This window comes from Coregonus clupeaformis, chromosome 15 (assembly GCF_020615455.1).
Source record: "Coregonus clupeaformis isolate EN_2021a chromosome 15, ASM2061545v1, whole genome shotgun sequence".
Classification (NCBI taxonomy): Eukaryota; Metazoa; Chordata; class Actinopteri; order Salmoniformes; family Salmonidae; genus Coregonus; species Coregonus clupeaformis.
Window position 1 is genome coordinate 22,505,118 of NC_059206.1, and position 18,028 is coordinate 22,523,145.

The window sequence follows — 18,028 nt, forward strand, 5'->3', positions numbered from 1 at the left end:
TTTTACTGTCTTGATTGATGGATGGATTTGGAACGAAGGTTGCCGGACAGTTTTTCGCTCTTACACTCCATAAAGATTTGTTCATATTTCATAGTAATGTATTCACACTTCATAAACAGTTATTCATATTTCATAGAAAGGTATTTACACTCTAGAGAAGAATGTTTTTGGTTTAATGTTAAAGATACTCAATAAGATAAATTGTTACTTGTCATAATCCTATTCTGTTTGTTTTCGAGACTGTTTAGTCTCGAAGGGGGGAAATGTTGTGTATTGGGATTATGCCTTTGTTAAATGTTTTTAAGTGGAACTGAAAGAATGTTGATTTTAGTATGAAGAGGGAATGTTTTAGTGTAACGCCACATACAACAGACAGGAAGTGTGTTGTAGACAGGGGATTGGACAGTAGAGGGAGCCACCCACATCTTGGGGAGATTATATATACTGGGGGAAAAACGAAGGAGAGGGCAGAGCGGCCATTCTGAGGCGTCGCTCTCCGGATGTCATGACATCTGTCACTTATGCTGTAACCGTGTGATATTAATAAAAGCCTCTAAAACACGGTGCAGCCTAAGCGGACTCCTTGTTGACAGCAATAGCCACGGACAACAGACACTACAATACAAATAGTGAAATCATGTCATATTTGCACTAGATAATGCTAAAAAAGGTGGAACGTTGTTGTATCAATTCAACAAAATACACTAATTAGTTAATTTGACACAAAACAAATCAGTTGAAATCGCACTGTGGATGTGTTAGACTTTAGAACTGCATTGGGGGCATATATGCACTATACAGCCTAACCTATGGATTGTGTACCCATGAAATGGGGTATCAGCCTACTCAATGACACACATTATAGACTGTCTGGAAAGGTGATTTCCCACAGTCCTGCAATAAGAGCTAAGAGGCTAATATTTGTGTAAACTCTACACAGTTGTGTTCTGTGAGTGTCACTGAGTAAGCTGATACCCCATTTCCTGGGTGCAACATCCATAGGTCAGGCTGCGCAGTGCAACATGAAGGTCCAATACACACAATAGACTGACTTGAAAGGTGATTTACCACAGTCAAAGTCCTGCAATAAGAGCTAAAATGCTAATATTTGTGTAAACTCTACACAGATGTGTTCTGTGAGTGTCACTGAGTAGGCTGATACCCCATTTCATGGATGCAGAATCCATAGGTTAGGGCGTTATGCTGTACAGTGCATATAAATATGCCCCCAATGCAATTCTAAAGTCTAATACATCCACAATGCGAATTCAACTTATTTGTACTTTGTTTTGTCTCAAATTAACTCATTATTGTCTTTTGTTTACCATTATCTAGTCCATTCCGACCTTGTTTAGCATTATCTAGTCCAAATATGGCATCATTCCACTATTTGTATGTTTGAATCTCTTTCAACTGGGGACTTTTATTTGGAAGGCAAACCGCTATTTTCACACAGGTGATTTAACGAATTTTTTTGTGGGTGTGGGACAGACATGGGGCATTGCGCAGTCGAATGTCCCATCCCCAGTCCACATATTGTAGAATGCGTTCTTTTCCAAACCAGCCAAGCCAAAATGTGTGAAGCAGTGCATAATTAACCATATCAAGAGATTATCTGCTCTGGCGTAATTAATTATGAGGCCAGAATTTTTTGAAGAGATCACAAAAAATTTAGCTACAGTGCTTCAGCATCTTTGGTATCACAGTTTCTAAACCCATAGGCACAACCTCGCGAGACTTCCGGGAACGCTTGTAAAACAGACCAGGCTGGAGTTTGGGGTTTGAGAAGTCAATGAGGGAAGTGAAACGTCCTTAGTTGTACATTTTTTCGAAATCTAAAGGCACAACCTAGATTCGAGCTAATGTCTTAAGTAGTTGCACATGTTATTACTCCAACAACCTCGTGAAAGTGACAAACTGACACGTTTTCATTTTCGTCAAAAACAACTTTATAACGAAGGAGTACCTTTGATTTGACAGCTTTCACATGCGCAATTTGGCGCTAGACGACCGTTAGACCCGATGACGTGTTTCTACGCATGAGTTTAGCAAGCAAACGTCGCCATGACGTTGCCTACAAGTGTGAGTGGGGATTTCTATTGGATAAGCAGTTTTTTGGGGATTTATTAGGATCCCCATTAGCCGACGCCAATGGAGACAACTAGTCTTACTGGGGTCTGACATATAACGAAAAATACATTACAGACAAAATACTTTACAATTTACATACATTTAAAAACATTAACATGTAGTGTGTGTGTGCATCTATCAGTTACACAAACATGTCAGTACATATACACAACAAGTAGGTCACATAGGGGAGAGCCGTTGTGCCGTGAGGTGTTGCTTTATTAGTTTTTTGAAACCAGGTTTGCTGTTCACTTGTGCTATAGAAGATAGAAGGGAGTTCCCTGCACTCATGACTCTGTATAATACTGTATGTTTCCTTGAATTTGTTCTGGACCTGGGGACTGTGAAAAGACCCCTGGTGGCATGTCTGGTGGGGTAAGTGTGTGTGTAAGTCTAATATGCAAACAATTAGGAATTTCCAACACATTAATGTTTCTAATAAAAACAAGAAGTGACGCAGTCAGTCCTTCCTCAACCCTTAGCCAAGAGAGACTGGCATGCATAGTATTAATATTAGCCCTCTGATTACAATGAAGAGCAAGATGTGCCCTCCGTGCCAGCTGCAGCTTAACTAGATCTTTCTTTGCAGCACTTCACCATATGACTGGACAATAATCAAGATCAGATAGAACTAGAGCCTGCAGGACTTGCTTTGTGGGGTGTGGTATCAAAAAAGCAGAGCATCTCTTTATTACGGACAGACCTCTCCCCATCTTTACAACCATTGAATCTATATGTTTTGACCATGAGTTGACTGTTTACAATCTAAGGTAACACCAAGTAATTTAGTCTCCTCAACTTGTTCAACAGCCATACCATTCATTACCAGATTCAGCTGAGGTCTAGAACTTAGGGAATAATTTGTACCAAATACAATGCTCTTAGTTTTAGAGATGTTCAGGACCAGTTTATTACTGGCCACCCATTCCAAAACAGACTGCAACTCTTTCTTAAGGGTTTCAGTGACTTCATTAGCTGGGGTTGCAGATGTGTATATGGTTGAATCATCAGCATACATGGACACACATGCTTTGTTTAATGCCAGTGGCAGGTCATTGGTAAAAATAGAAAAGAGTAGAGGGCCTAAAGAGCTGCCCTGTGTTACACCCCACTTTACATGTTTGACATTAGAGAAGCTTCCATTAAAGAAAACCCTCTGAGTTCTATTAGATAGATAGCTATGAATCCACGATATGGCAGAGGTTGAAAAGCCATAACACATACGTTTTCTCAACAAATGGTCAATAATATCAAAGGCTGCACTGAAATCTAAAAGTACAGCTCCCACAATCTTCTTACTATGCATTTCTTTCAACCAATCATCAGTCATTTGTGTCAGTGGAGTATATGTTGAGTGACCTTCTCTATAAGCATGCTGAAAGTCTGTTGTTAATTTGTTAATCTCCTCATTTGTTAATCTCCCACACTATTTTCTTTCATTATTATTATTATTATTATTATTATTATTTTATTTTTTAAACATGAGTGACTAGTTACCACACCCACAAAGTCAAACATTGACTATATCGTAAAAATTAATGAAAACAAAAATAGCTTTTTGTTCTTAATTTAAGGTTAGGGTTAGGCCTAATGTTAGCAGTGTGGTTAAGGTTAGGTTTAAAATAAGATTTTAAGAAGATAAATTGTAGAAATGGGCGGGGTTTAGCCATAATTATGACGTTGGGGCTGTGGTAACTAGTGATGACACACTGATGCCGCGTTCATGTACTAGTCGGACACTCTGTATTTCCGACTTGCTAACTGGTTGTAGTTATACACGTGCCACGTTCAACGAAACACCAAGTCAGAAATGTCCGAGTTCCGACTAGCATGTGAATGAGGCATGAGCCCCCGCAAACAAACCACATCATCTGCGTCACTCTCCGCCACCCTGGCCGCCCTTGATGTCAGCCATTTTACATAGCAATCGCGACTGAATTCGTCCCAAATAGTAGCTAGCAATCAGCCCTAAATACAAATTTATATTTACAGCTAACAACCGCCTGAAGTGCAAAAATGGAAACCGAAGGCCAAGTTGACTTCAGCACAGACGAGTTTCCAGAGGGCTCCAAGATAAACGCAAGTAAAAACCAGCAGGATGACGGGTAAGCGACTAACGTAACGTTAGCTAGTTAAGTACAACAGTAGCTAACTAACTTTTAAGCGTAACTAGCTACTGTTATTTTGCCCGCTGGAGACAAGTAGTTTACGTTATTGGAGTGGTAACAAGCCAAAGTTTGCTAGCTAACTAGACCCTGTTGTGATCGTGCATGGCTAGCTAACTATCTGACATTATCTAACCAGCGCGTCGCTGTCATGTCAGGCCAAGTTGGCTGACGTTAACTGGACTAACTTAAGTTGTCACCGCGATATTTATAACTTTTGAAAAGCCTTAATTTCTATTATCATTGTCATTGGTGTAGTGTTCATGGGCTTGTTGGTTATTGCCACTTTTTTCCTCATACACTAAGTTACTGCTGGTTTAGAATCCTGACAGAAAAACCTGTCCTGAGCATACGCAGTGGCCACCGAAACTAGAATCAGAAGTGTGACGAAGTTCGATTCAGTTAGTGACTCAGCTTGATAGGGAGGTAACTTCAAGATTATTTTAGACTGAAATATCAGTGTCAGTAACAGCAAGAATGTAGTTATATGACTGTCTGATATCGACTGTATTAGTCTCCTTGATTCTCCATTCACAGCAAGATGTTCATCGGAGGGCTCAGTTGGGACACCAGCAAAACGGACCTCATGGATTACCTTTCGAAGTTTGGAGAGGTTCTAGACTGCACCATCAAAACAGACCTGATGACGGGCCGGTCCCGGGGCTTCGGCTTTGTCCTCTTCAAAGACGCAGAGAGTGTAGACAGGGTAGGCGCTAGAACAGACTGAGGACAGGGCATGATGCCTCTGCTTGTATTGTTTTCTTAATTCTGCAGATGTGAAATAACTAGATAGGTTTGAAGACATACATAGATGGCATCCACTCACTTCTCTTGAACAATCACACTCACACCCTGTTTCACTGACACTTTGTCCTGTGTGCAGGTTTTGGAGCTGAAGGAGCACAAGCTGGACGGGAAGCTGATCGACCCAAAGAGGGCCAAAGCCATGAAGGGGAAGGAGCCGCCCAAGAAGGTGTTTGTTGGAGGCCTCAGCCCAGACACCCCGGAGGAGGAGATCAGGGAATACTTTGGTGCTTTTGGAGATGTAAGTTGAAGTGAGCGAATGCTTGTACTGTCAATGTATTCATGTTTTATTTTAAGGTTTTAGATATGGTAGACCCGTGCTTTTAGGAAACTGTATGTCCACTGAGTGAATGTTGGTGCAATGGAGCTAGAGCTGATATTATTGTATGATAATCTATCCTCTTCACATGGTACAAAGACTGGGAGATTTGCCAAACGTTATGATTACTGTCTTCATAGCAGCTAACTGAGAGAGACTCTTGTGTCGTTTCCAGATTGACAGCGTCGAGCTTCCCATGGACACCAAAACCAATGAGCGACGCGGGTTCTGTTTCGTGACCTACTGTGAGGAGATCCCTGTCCAGAAGCTGTTGGAGTGCAGATACCACCAAGTTGGGGGCGGAAAGGTAGCTTGAATCCGCTTATTCACAGTGAACCCTGTTACACATCTTGCGCTGATAGGCAAAGCTATTCTTTCTATGCTATTTAACCAACTTAGTTTAGTGATTTTGAAGAATTATGTTTGCAGTCAAATAACATGCGACTGTAGGTACTTTTTCAGAAGTGTTTTGGTTCATGGTGTGTTTTCTCTGCAGTGTGAAATCAAAGTGGCCCAGCCCAAAGAAGTGTACAGACAGCAGCAACAACACAGAGGAGAGAGGGGGGGCTACGGAGGAGGCGGAGGATACAGGGGCCGGGGACGAGGAGGTATGTGCAGCTACATCTAGCCTATGGCACTGAAGAATGCACATCAGAAGAATACATTTAAAATCAGTCAACTTTATTCTTCCACAAGGGAATTTGTTGTGTGGCATTTGACACATGCAACAATGACAGTGCTGATGACAGAACAGGGCATGCATTGCAGTATATTGAAAAGAAAATGAAGACATACAAATGTCTTTGAAACTACAATACAGACTACAGTCACACTGAACCTCTCCATTGTCTCTGCAGGTCAGAGTAACTACAACGAGGGTTACAACGGCTACTACGGCCAGAACTATGGTAGCTACGGCAACGGATACAACCAAGGATACAATGGCTACACAGGCTATGACTACTCTGGCTATAACTATAATAGTTATGGTTATGGACAGGGATACGACGACTACAATGGTAAGCTACACTATTGATGCCAACTATCGAAACAAGCAGTGCCTTTCAGCCCCCAGCAACAACTCTTGTACTTATAGCTAAGACAACAGGTGGAAAAATGTCTCCCTTGTATGTACTCAATAGCTCTGGAAAAATAAAACAGATGTCTGTAATGCTGCCTGCCTTGGGTCTCTTTGCTCTGGTACATGTTTGTGAGGGGTCCTCCATATCCAGGCAGTGCACTTCGTTATGTTATAGGGAACACTTGCAACATTGATGATCATTGAGCCCATGTACAGTTCTATAAGATTACATTTGTATGGCACACACTTCTTAGAGTACTTGTAGTTAAATTCCTGGGTATATAGAGTAAAACACACAATTTTTTTATTGTCACATACACCAAATATGTGCAGTGAAATGTACAGGGTCAGCCATAGTAGTATGGTATCAACAGATTTTTTACCTTGCCTGCGCGACCTTTCGGTTACTGGCCTAATGCGCAAACCGCTATGCTACCAGCTGCCCAATCTTGACACATGATTGTGCATCTCAGTACTGATACAGTAACAAGCAAAAATAACAATTAGGTACACAAACACTGCAGACTACATCCTACTGATTATTTGTGATTTCTTGCTGCCATTTACCCTATAAAGGAAAGTGAATTTAAACTCACATGCACCTGGACTCCCATGTCAACTGAACTCAATTGATAACACCTTGATAGGATTTCCTTCTGCAACTGTTTTGTTTCTGTGAAGTTATCCTGTGACACTCAATCTTCCTGACCTCTAACCCTTGACCTTCCCATAGGCCAGCAGAGCAGCTATGGGAAGGCCTCTCGAGAGGTCACAACCCACCAGAACAACTACCAGCCTTACTGAGCTGATGTGATCCAACAAGACCTGCTTAGACTTCTGGTAAGACCACACTCCCACCGTCACCTTAGGCTTGACCTAAAAAAAACCTTAAAGATCAATAGACACTAAACAATTTCTCTAAAACCTATCAAGAGAGAAAGCAAGTGGTTACCATTACCATGCACCACCCCATTCTGACAGATACATCTAAAGAGTCATGTCTACAGATCTTTAATTGCAAAAATGCTTGTGTAGAGGTTTGCCTTTCTTACTAAGCTCTCCAGAATAAACGTAAGTGTTTTTCTGTAGATTGTCCTTTTTTCCCTTGCTTTTTAACAGGTGTTCATAAGGAAATAACATAAAGAGACTTGATAGCATTGTTAACAGGTAAAGTACTGCTAAGGGTACAGAGTAAGGACCTATCCTAAGTTTTCCTTTTCTTTTCCTAACTCTGATGTTGTACCTTGTTTGTACCTGCCAGCGGGGACTTCATTGCAGGCCGTGTGTCGCCTGACCACGACAATCTCTGGGCGTCGCACATAGCGGGCAGAGAGCACGGCATGCACAAGAAAACGCTGTCCTGCGGTATGGTCTCTTCACACTTCCTGTAACCAGCGATAAACAAAAAGAAACATAAGAAAAGGACAAATTAATCTCTTTCAGTTTTAAAAGTGTTTGCTTTAACGATTTGTCAAATTGATTTTTTACAGGATATTAATATGAAACAGTGTAAAAATGTACCTTGACTTGTATTTGTGTATTGTCTTAATTTTAGTGGTCTTGTGTTTCAGTTCTGGAGCTTCAGTGGTTTTTCTATAATGAACCCCTTTCTTAAATTCAATGCTTGCTTTTTCTTTATAGCCCTTAGAGAACTTCACTTGATAAACACACTTTTTTTTAAACTTAGGTGTTAAAGATCATATGTAAACCAGCTTTATGATGCCATAAAAAGCTGAAAACTCAAAATGTAATATTTGAGCTATTTGTGTAGCTGACTTGAAACTTCCACCAAATGTTTTACCTTATAGTTTAGATATGGTCACGTTTGGGCTTGCTCCTTAATGGTGAAATTGACCCACCAATTCATCGGAGCTGAAGCTTTTGCTGGCTGGTGAGCTGTTATAGGACAGGCTACAGAACCTTGGTGAAGCTGCGAGTTCTACATATGATCTTTAAAACGGAATGGAGAGAAACAAACGTAATAGTTTAAAGTTGACAGCACAAGCAGACGTTAAACAGTGAAACATGGACGTGCAAGGTTCACTGTGTCCTACAGAGCTCCAGAGTTGGTAACACCTACTGTGTTGTGTCCTTGTTTGCAGATGGGCTGGGCTGGCTGGAGGACTGGAGAATGACCTTGTACCGAGGTGGCAGCTTTGGGGGATGAATCCTATCCTGTCCTCAGATCAGCTCATGTTTTAAACACCAGACTCCAATTCCTGAGATGAAGCTGTCATGAAAACATGCAGCGCTTCTTGTAAATAGCGAGGTTGCCGGTTTTTGGTTCCTGTTTCCACTCTTCCCTTCATCTTGTACTCTGCTGAGGTTGTAGGTCTAGGTTTCTTTGTGATTTAATGTGTTCTTTTTACCTTGATTTAACTTGGCCTGTTTTTGTTTTAAACTTGGATTTTTCTGCAGTGTTTTGGATAAAGGTATTAAAGAGGGTACAAAACTGAGATGTGCTTGACTTTGTACTTGATATTCTGTTCTGCATTTCATAACACCAAACCATAGCTGCTGCTCTAGTCTTTAACTTGAACATTAGGCCTGTAGGTACAACTTCAGTCTAGGTGCAATAATCATTACACTTGAAATAATAATTTGATTCACACAACATTAATGTACTGAGTTTGTTTATCATGAGAATAAACCCTGCCTTATTTTTCTAGGATATCATAGTTTAGACATCAGTGTATGGAACCTGTCTAACTGAGTCAGTTGGATGACAACTCCTCTCATCCAAACCAAACTGTTATAAGACTGCAGTGCAATACGTTTCATAGCATAAATTTGTGCTATTTGATTTTCATAGAGGTCTAGAAACATTTGCTAGTCGCACCATTTTATTATTGACGCCATTTATGTTTACGTAGCTAGCTGGCTAGCAAGCTGTCAACTGCCGGTCTCTCGCAAAATATACTAGAGAACGTAGTAGTCGGTAATAGTCAGCGAAACCAGAAGGATTGGTCATCCGTGGTGCCTAATTTTTGTTTTGTGTCTGGTCTTTAGCAAGATACTAACCTGGGGAAAAATTGAACGATTTCCAATTCGAAAGCAATTCAGACCGACGAGACAGCAACACGATCGCTACCACGCAACATCGATAGCAGCTGATCAACTAGCTATTTGTGCAACACCAACAACATGTCCGAGGGCCTTGAAACCGGCGAAGATCCAACTGTGGTGAAAATGAAGGAGTACGGAGAGGTTAGCAGCGAGGAGCAGATACCGACGGCTGCAGAGGGAGATCAGGCAGGAGAATCCGAGGGCTCAAAGATTGATGGCAGCAAAAACGAAGAGGATGAGGGGTGACTGTGACCGCTAGCAAACGTTCGATAACTCATGTTCCCGATATGGCTAGTTAGCTCAGCGTTGAAGAAGGGACAAGTAGCTATTTTGTTTCATAATTTTGACATTTCCTCGCATCGTTGGGTAACTTCTATGAGGTATAACTTGTTGAATGCCAGTACCTAGCTAGCTAAATGTCTCAGAAATGAGGATGGATGGATGGTACCTTAGGGTAGATCAGGTCACTGTTGTTGTGCAACTGTTGTGGCTGTCACATCCTTCAGCTCTCAGGCGATGATGCTTGCTAGATTTAGAGTTGTGTATGTGAGACATTGATGGAGAAATGATACATCAATCACCACATAATAAACGAGAATAGAAACATTGTGTTGAAAATTCTAAATTGTTTGCATAGTCAACTTACACACAGCACTTACACAAACACTTACCCCACCAGACATGCCACCAGGGGTCTTTTCACAGTCCCCAGGTCCAGAACAAATTCAAGGAAACGTACAGTATTATACAGAGCCATGAGTGCATGGCAGCAAACCTGCTTTTAAAAAACAAATAAAGCAACACCTCATGCTCCCCCATGTGATCTACTTGTGTGTATGTACTGACATGTATGTGTAACTGATAGATATACACACACACACACACACTACAAGTTAATGTTTTTAAATGTATGTCAATTGTAAAGTATTTAGTCTGTAATGTCTTTTTCATTGTGTTGGACCCCAGTAAGACTAGCTGTCACCATTGGCGTCGGCTAATGCGGATCCTAATAAATCACATTTAAAAAATCCTTTACATCTTGTAAAAGCTGCTGTACAGCATTATCCAATGATGCTCTTGCTAATTATCATAATCATAGCTCTATTGATAACATTGACCCTAAACCAAGACTTTGGCTGTGTTCCCTCTCTAATGTAATGGCTTCAACTCCTTTCTTCCTTTCCTTCTTTCCCACTGATGGGTGAAAGGAAAGCAGATGAGAAAGGGAATTGGAACACAGACAGAATCCTTGTGTTGTGAATTGGTATGCAGAATTTAAAATGTCTGTATCTGCACTGTCTTTAAATGCAGGAAAATGTTTGTTGGTGGTCTGAGCTGGGACACAACAAAGATGGATTTGAAGGATTACTTCTCCAAGTTTGGGGAGGTGGTAGACTGCACCCTGAAACTTGACCCCACAACAGGCCGGTCCCGGGGGTTTGGCTTTGTCCTGTTTAAAGCAGCTGACAGCGTTGATAAGGTATTCCTGATAGTATATGTTGTGAATATGGCATGGCAGCAATGGGATGTGAATCTTTTCTGCCCAATCAGTTTCTTTATTATATATTTTTTCTGTGGCTTGTCTCTGATAGGTGGTCTTACAGAAGAACCACAAGCTGAATGGGAAGGTGATCGACCCTAAGAAGGCCAAGGCCATGAAGAACAAGGAGCCCATCAGGAAGGTCTTTGTGGGAGGTCTTTCTCCAGACACCCCCGAGGAGAAGATCAGAGAATACTTTGGTACCTTTGGAGAGGTAGGCTACAGTAGACTTTAATTTTACATTGTCAGATGTTCTTTAGAGGGTTTGCCGTCTGGGTGCCATTCTGAATGATTGAATCAGATCAGTCCAAAGTAATTATCTGAACGAGCTGTTTGTTTTCTCACAGCCTGTGTGTGCAAGTCGACAAAACATGAAAACCTTGTTGAATAATTGATTATTCTATTTCTGAATTCTTTCTGTGAACAGGTGGAGTCCATTGAGCTCCCCATGGAAACCAAAACCAACAAGAGACGAGGCTTCTGCTTCATCACCTTCAAAGAGGAGGAGCGAGTGAAGATGATCATGGAGAAAAAGTACCACAATATAGGATTAAGCAAGGTACATCATGGCCTCCCTTGCCAATACTTCCCACAGAATATGTTTGGTAGTTCAAAAACATTTTGCCTTTGCATTCATTATATGTTTTTCAGATTGCATTTCCTTGCCAGGACCAGTTGGTGATCTATTTCATTAGTGTCATTAATTAGAATGCACTGCAATGTTATGTCAGTCAGAGTTGCAGCTTTAAAGCATGGTTATGGCCATTCTTTGTTCCTGTCTTCAGTGTGAGATAAAGGTGGCCATGTCCAAGGAGCAGTACCAGCAGCAGCACTGGGGAGGAGGAGGCAGAGGGGGATACTCCTCCAGGCCTCGAGGCAGAGGGGGTAAGTTTGCTGGATAGAAATGGTAATTTCCTGTACCAATATTTTTCATATAGTAAGTAGTACTGTATTACGTTTGAGTAATAATATGTATGATGTTGTTAATTGTTCAATCATGTTTTTGTGGTCAATTAAATAATACCAAATGGGCAATCTGGTGTATTTTAGGACCCAATCAGAATTGTTGGAACCAGGGTTATGCCAACTACTGGAACCAAGGTTACGGAAACAACTACAGCAATAACTACGGCAATTATGGCTACAACAACCAAGGCTATGGATACTACGGTGGCTATGACAACTTTGGTTACAACAACTATTACGGTGGATATGGTGACTACAGCAGTATGTAATCTTTTTGATGAAAGCACACTTTAACGAAACAATGTACATTCACTATGGCTCTACAGTACGACCATATTACTCGCATATGCTCCTAAACATTTTGCTGTGCGACCTGGAATTTAAATTTAGGAGCACCCGTGCGCCCAGAAAAAACACACCCAGATTATAATTGTTGCAGTGAGTTGTGCCATGGAGAATACACTGAGCGCAGATTCATGACCGTCATGCTGGCACCATTACCTCAAAGAAAATGGCTTGTCACCTCAAATATTTTTCATTGTGCTCCTAAATTTCTTTGTGTGCTCCTACATTTTTCAACTTAGGTGTGCTCCTTGTAAAAATGCATGTAAATAATGTGTATATGTGTATAATTTGTTTTGTTTTGTATTCAGTTATTGTATGGCTTATATTTTTGTATTTGACTGAAATTCCTACGTGCTGTACATAAATATAAAAATAATGACATTAAAACCATTAAAACCAACAATATTGTTAAAAACGTATTGCCTTTATTGATTGTTTTCCGTTTCCTAAATTACTAAATATTCAACACAACAAATGAAATATTTAATAATAATAATAATAATATGCCATTTAGCAGACACTTTTATCCAAAGCGACGTACATGGAAAATCTTTGATTTTGAAGATGTACTACTATCTTCAAACCATCTTATCTAAGAGTTATAACTATCGTATACCAAAGTAATTGTTTTTTTTCTGTGTGTTTGTGTCTGATCAGCAGACCAGCAGGGTGGTTATGGGAAGTCCCCCAGACGAGGTGGTCACCAAAACAATTACAAGCCATATTGATGTGACAGTCGTTCCACAGACATAGACAGGTTTGTTTCTAAGTCACCCACAACAATCCTAGATAAAGTACAATGTATCTACCTCTCTGTATAATAATGATATACCTGCATAATGTTTTTCTCTTTATAGTTTTTCACAGCACCTGAAGTGCTTTACAGTAGTGGTAACATAGAGGCTACAGTCTTTGAATTATTTTAACACCCGGCCTTTTGCTGCCTCTTATAAGCTATTTTGTATGTGTAAAGTTAACGGGTAAAGTACTACAACAGTAAAATGGATACCAAGAGTTACGGATTTACAAGGAAAAAGAGAGTGAAAGCGAGAGAAAATAAGAATGTTGTCTCCTAACTCTGACATATACCTTGTTTGTACCTGCCAGCGGAGCTTCCTTGCAGGCCATGAGCTGACCTCCCCGGTACTCTCTGGCCCGCTCATTGCGGACCAGGTACGGGAGGCGTACACTCTCGAATGCTGCCATTTGGAATGGTCTTCCAACATCCTGTCTCAACATTGTGAACAAAAACTAAGTGGGACAAAATGTCCTGCTTTGTCCTCTTCTTGATTTTGATTAAAAAAAAATAATTGTAATGTAAAACTGAAATACAACTTATGTCATTTTAATGCAATTTTTTACAGGCCCTTTACTCCCCCGTCAAGTAATGGTAAAATACAACATGATACTGAGAAAATAACTATTTACTTTTCAAAGGACACAGCTTTCCCTGGACTTTCCAGTGTCTTTCAATATATTCATCATCCCTAATCATACCTCTAATTCTTGCTTTTCTTTATTTAGCTCTTGTAGCAGTAATAGCCAGTAGTTCATGAGCTAAAACCTGGTTTGGTGATCCCACTGCGTTGGAGAAGTGCGTTACTTTTGTAGTTGTTTGCTTGTGTTACTGACAGCGGTGGGAAAGCTTCTCCTTTAAACGTTGTTAATTCCTCTAACAAAATTATATTTTTAACCTTTTGAGGAAGTATCAAAGTACACTACATTACCAAAAGTATGTGGACACCTTCTCGTCGAACATCTCATTCTAAAATCATGGACATCAATATGGAGTTGGTCCCCCTTTTACTGCTATAACAGCCTCCACTCTTCTGGGAAGGCTTTCCACTAGATGTTGGAACATTGCTAACCACGATCGATAATAGACAGTACTGTGCAGCCGTCTTCATCGACCTGGCCAAGGCTTTCGACTCTGTCAACCACTGCATTCTTATTGGCAGACTAAATAGCCTTGGTTTCTCAAATGACTGCCTCGCCTGGTTCACCAACTACTTCTCAGATAGAGTTCAATGTGTCAAATCGGAGGGCCTGTTGTCTGGACCTATGGCAGTCTCTATGGGGGTGCCACAGGGTTCAATTCTTGGGCCGACTCTTTTCTCTGTGTATATCAATGATGTCGCTCTTGCTGCTGGTGATTCTCAGATCCACCTATACGCAGACGACACCATTTTGTATGCATCTGGCCCTTCATTGGACACTGTGTTAACAAACCTCCAAACGAGCTTCAATGCCATACAACACTCCTTCCGTAGCCTCCAACTGCTCTTAAACACAAGTAAAACTAAATGCATGTTCTTCAATCGAACGCTGCTGGCACCTGCCCACCCGACTAGAATCACTACTCTCGACGGGTCTGACCTAGATTATGTGGACAACTACAAATACCTAGGTGTCTGGTTAGACTGTAAACTCTCCTTCCAGACTCATATTAAGCATCTCCAATCCAAAATTAAATCCAGAATCGGCTTCCTATTTTGCAACAAAGCCTCCTTCACTCATGCTGCCAAACATGTCCTCGTAAAACTGACTATCCTACCGATCCTTGACTTCGGCGATGTCATTTACAAAATAGCCTCCAACACTCTACTCAGCAAATTGGATGTAGTCTATCACAGTGCCATCCGTTTTGTCACCAAAGCCCCATATACTACCCACCACTGTGACCTGTATGCTCTTGTTGGCTGGTCCTCACTACATATTCGTCGCCAAACCCACTGGCTCCAGGCCATCTATAAATCACTGCTAGGCAAATCCCCGCCTTATCTTAGTCATTGGTCACCATAGCAACACCCACCCGTAGTATGCGCTCCAGCAGGTATATCTCACTGGTCATCCCCAAAGCCAACACCTCCTTTGGCTGCCATTCCTTCCAGTTCTCTGCTGCCAATGACTGGAACGAACTGCAAAAATCTCTGAAGCTGGAGACTCTTAACTCCCTCACTAACTTTAAGCATCAGTTGTCAGAGCATCTTACCGATCACTGCACCTGTACACAGCCCATCTGAAATTAGCCCACCCAACTACCTCATCCCCATATTGTTATTTATTTTGCTCATTTGCACCCCAGTATCTCTATTTGCACATCATCTCTTGCACATCTATCATTCCAGTGTTAATACTAATTGTAATTATTTTGCACTATGGCCTATTTATTGCCTTACCTCCATAACTTGCTACATTTGCACACACTGTATATATATTTTCTATTTTGTGTTGTATTTTTGACTTTATGTTTTGTTTTACCCCATATGTAACTCTGTGTTGTTGTTTTTATTGCACTGCTTTGCTTTATATTGGCCAGGTCGCAGTTGTAAATGAGAACTTGTTCTTAACTGGCTTACCTGGTGAAATAAATATAAAAAATTTAACATTGCTGTGGGGACTTGCTTCCATTCAGCCACAAGACCATCAGTGAAGTCTGGCACTGATGTTGTGCAATTAGGCCTGGCTCGCAGTCGGCATTCCAATTCATCCCAAAGGTGTTCGATGGGGTTGAGGTCAGGGCTCTGTGCAGGCCAGTCAAGATCTTCCATACCGATCTCGACAAACCATTTCTGTATGGATCTCGCTTTGTGCACGGGGGCATTGTCATGGGCCTTCCCCAAACTGTTGCCACAAAGTTGGAAGCACAGAATCGTCTAGAATGTAATTGTATGTTGTAGCATTAAGATTTCCCTTCATTAGAACTAAGGGGCCTAGGTAGAACCATGAAAAACAGCCCCAGACCATTATTCCTACTACACCAAACTTTACAGTTGGCACTATGCATTCGGGCAGGTAGCGTTCTCCTGGCATCTGCCAAACCCAGATTCGTCCGTCAGTCTGCCAGATGGTGAAGCGTGATTCATCACTCCAGAGAACGCGTTTCCACTGCTCCAGATTCCAATAGCGTTCAGCTTTCCACCACTCCAGCCGACGCTTGGCATTGCGCATGGTGATCTTAGGCTTGTGTGCGCCTTCTCGGCCATGGAAACCCATTTCATGAAGCTCCTGACAAACAGTTATTGTGCTGACGTTGCTTCCAGAGGCAGTTTGGAACTCTGTAGTGAGTGTTGCAACCAAGGACAGATGATTTTTGCGCACTACGCGCTTCAGCACTCGGTGGTCCTGTTCTGTGAGCTTGTGTGGCCTACCACTTCGCGGCTGAGCCATTGTTGCTCCTAAACGTTTCCACTTCACAATAACAGCACTTACAGTTGACCGGGGCAGCTCTAGCAGGGTCGAAATTTGACAAATTGACTTGTTGGAAAGGTGGCATCCTATGACGGTACCACGTTGAAAGTCACTGAGCTCTTCAGTAAGGCCATTCTACTGCCAATGTTTGGCTATGGAGATTGCATGGTGCTCGATTTTATACACCTGTCAGCAACGGGTGTGGCTGAAATAACCGAATCCACTAATTTGAAGGGGTGTCCACATACTTTTACACATATATATATAGTATATCTCTACATTTCCTGGTAATTTGCATGTAATGTTTTTTTTTATGTGTATCTTTTTGACCAATTGAAGGCTTCACCTATTGGTTTTGAATTTGGGCTTTGACCTCTACAATGTCACACTTCAGGATTTCTAGCTTATGGACTAACTTGTTTTTTTAATTCTTAATTGTAAAAAGTATTGTTATCTATTTCATTGTGTTTTCTTAATGGACATGGTAAAGACATGGGACATTTAGTTGTAGCCCTACTAGTGTGCAGTAACCTTCATCATTAACAGTTTGACTTATTGGTATTTTTCAGGCTACGGGGCGATGGAAGATTGGAGCATTGGCAGGCGAGGTGACAGGTTTCAGTCACGAATTTCCTGTATTATGGATGGATTGAGACAGGACAGTCAGTTGATCTACGTATATTGAATTTATTTTCAGCTTTGTATTTCGTTGTTTCTTCTTGCAAAGCTTTTAAAAGTTTCCTATTCATCTTGTGTTGATTTACACTGTGTGAAACACATATACAGAATTATATTTAAGAGTTGATTAGTCACTTATGGTCAGTGATATCCCTATTATATTCTATGTTGCTTTTTGTTATGTCCTAAATGACCATTATTGTAACCCAAATTGAATTAGGATATACTTAATTGGCCCCGAGGGGGAAATTTGTCTTGGATAAATAAAATTGGTTTGGTCAGGGCCAGAAAACTAATTATTTATATTGCAGTCAAGAGTACAATGAGGCCCTTAAAGAAATCTCTATACTTTATCGTAGTTATCACAAGTAAACATTTTGTTCATATATATTTGACATGGTTATATGTATACAGGATTCTAGAATATTCAGAAATGTATCAGAAAAAAATAAAAATTTTTTATCTGGAATTGAATTTGAAATAGATTTTAATTTTTTATTAGGAAGTAGTGTGAATTGTTTGGTACATTATGCTTTTACCCTTGGACAGTGCACTCACCGGCCAGTTTATTAGGTACACCACCCGTTCATGACAATGGATACGTGGTCGTAGCTTGCTATATAAAGCAGGCAGACACTCATCGAGGCATTCGTTTACTGTTCGATTGAACGTTAGAATGGGCTAAACGAGTGACCTAAGCGACTTTGAGTGTGGTACGATCGTCGGTGCCAGGCGCGGATCCG

General features: G+C 41.0%; 2 protein-coding genes across 4 annotated transcripts; both read left to right on the forward strand.

The window, feature by feature from the left end:
• Nucleotides 1-3,981: 3,981 nt before the first annotated feature.
• On the forward strand, nucleotides 3,982-8,955 carry LOC121582778 (heterogeneous nuclear ribonucleoprotein D-like). Of its 2 annotated transcripts, XR_006003402.2 has the most exons (9): nucleotides 3,982-4,235; nucleotides 4,833-5,001; nucleotides 5,179-5,340; nucleotides 5,594-5,725; nucleotides 5,915-6,026; nucleotides 6,276-6,437; nucleotides 7,233-7,339; nucleotides 7,761-7,864; nucleotides 8,602-8,955. XR_006003402.2 is itself a non-coding variant. In XM_041898877.2 (8 exons), the coding sequence occupies exons 1-7, from the start codon at nucleotides 4,147-4,149 to the stop codon at nucleotides 7,301-7,303; spliced, it is 897 nt and encodes a 298-aa protein (XP_041754811.1). In that variant the 5' UTR covers nucleotides 3,983-4,146; the 3' UTR covers nucleotides 7,304-7,339; nucleotides 8,602-8,955. The 2 variants fall into 2 exon arrangements, 1 of the variants encoding a protein (XP_041754811.1); XM_041898877.2 differs by lacking the exon at nucleotides 7,761-7,864 and having other exon boundaries at nucleotides 3,983-4,235.
• Nucleotides 8,956-9,520: 565 nt separating this feature from the next.
• On the forward strand, nucleotides 9,521-17,969 carry LOC121582777 (heterogeneous nuclear ribonucleoprotein D0). Of its 2 annotated transcripts, none has more exons than XM_041898874.2 (8): nucleotides 9,521-9,807; nucleotides 10,877-11,045; nucleotides 11,158-11,319; nucleotides 11,533-11,664; nucleotides 11,891-11,990; nucleotides 12,156-12,332; nucleotides 13,074-13,173; nucleotides 17,177-17,969. In XM_041898874.2, the coding sequence occupies exons 1-7, from the start codon at nucleotides 9,644-9,646 to the stop codon at nucleotides 13,142-13,144; spliced, it is 975 nt and encodes a 324-aa protein (XP_041754808.1). In that variant the 5' UTR covers nucleotides 9,521-9,643; the 3' UTR covers nucleotides 13,145-13,173; nucleotides 17,177-17,969. The 2 variants fall into 2 exon arrangements, with proteins under 2 accessions (XP_041754808.1, XP_041754809.1); XM_041898875.2 differs by having other exon boundaries at nucleotides 9,717-9,945.
• Nucleotides 17,970-18,028: the final 59 nt, after the last annotated feature.

Coding starts and splice junctions, on each gene's coding strand:
- LOC121582778 (XM_041898877.2), top strand. CDS start 4,147: ATGGAAACCGAAGGCCAAGTTGACTTCAGCACAGACGAGTTTCCAGAG. Junction 5,002..5,178: donor ACGCAGAGAGTGTAGACAGG/GTAGGCGCTAGA, acceptor TCCTGTGTGCAG/GTTTTGGAGCTGAAGGAGCA. Junction 5,726..5,914: donor ACCAAGTTGGGGGCGGAAAG/GTAGCTTGAATC, acceptor TTTTCTCTGCAG/TGTGAAATCAAAGTGGCCCA.
- LOC121582777 (XM_041898874.2), top strand. CDS start 9,644: ATGTCCGAGGGCCTTGAAACCGGCGAAGATCCAACTGTGGTGAAAATG. Junction 9,808..10,876: donor AAAAACGAAGAGGATGAGGG/GTGACTGTGACC, acceptor CTTTAAATGCAG/GAAAATGTTTGTTGGTGGTC. Junction 11,046..11,157: donor CAGCTGACAGCGTTGATAAG/GTATTCCTGATA, acceptor TGTCTCTGATAG/GTGGTCTTACAGAAGAACCA.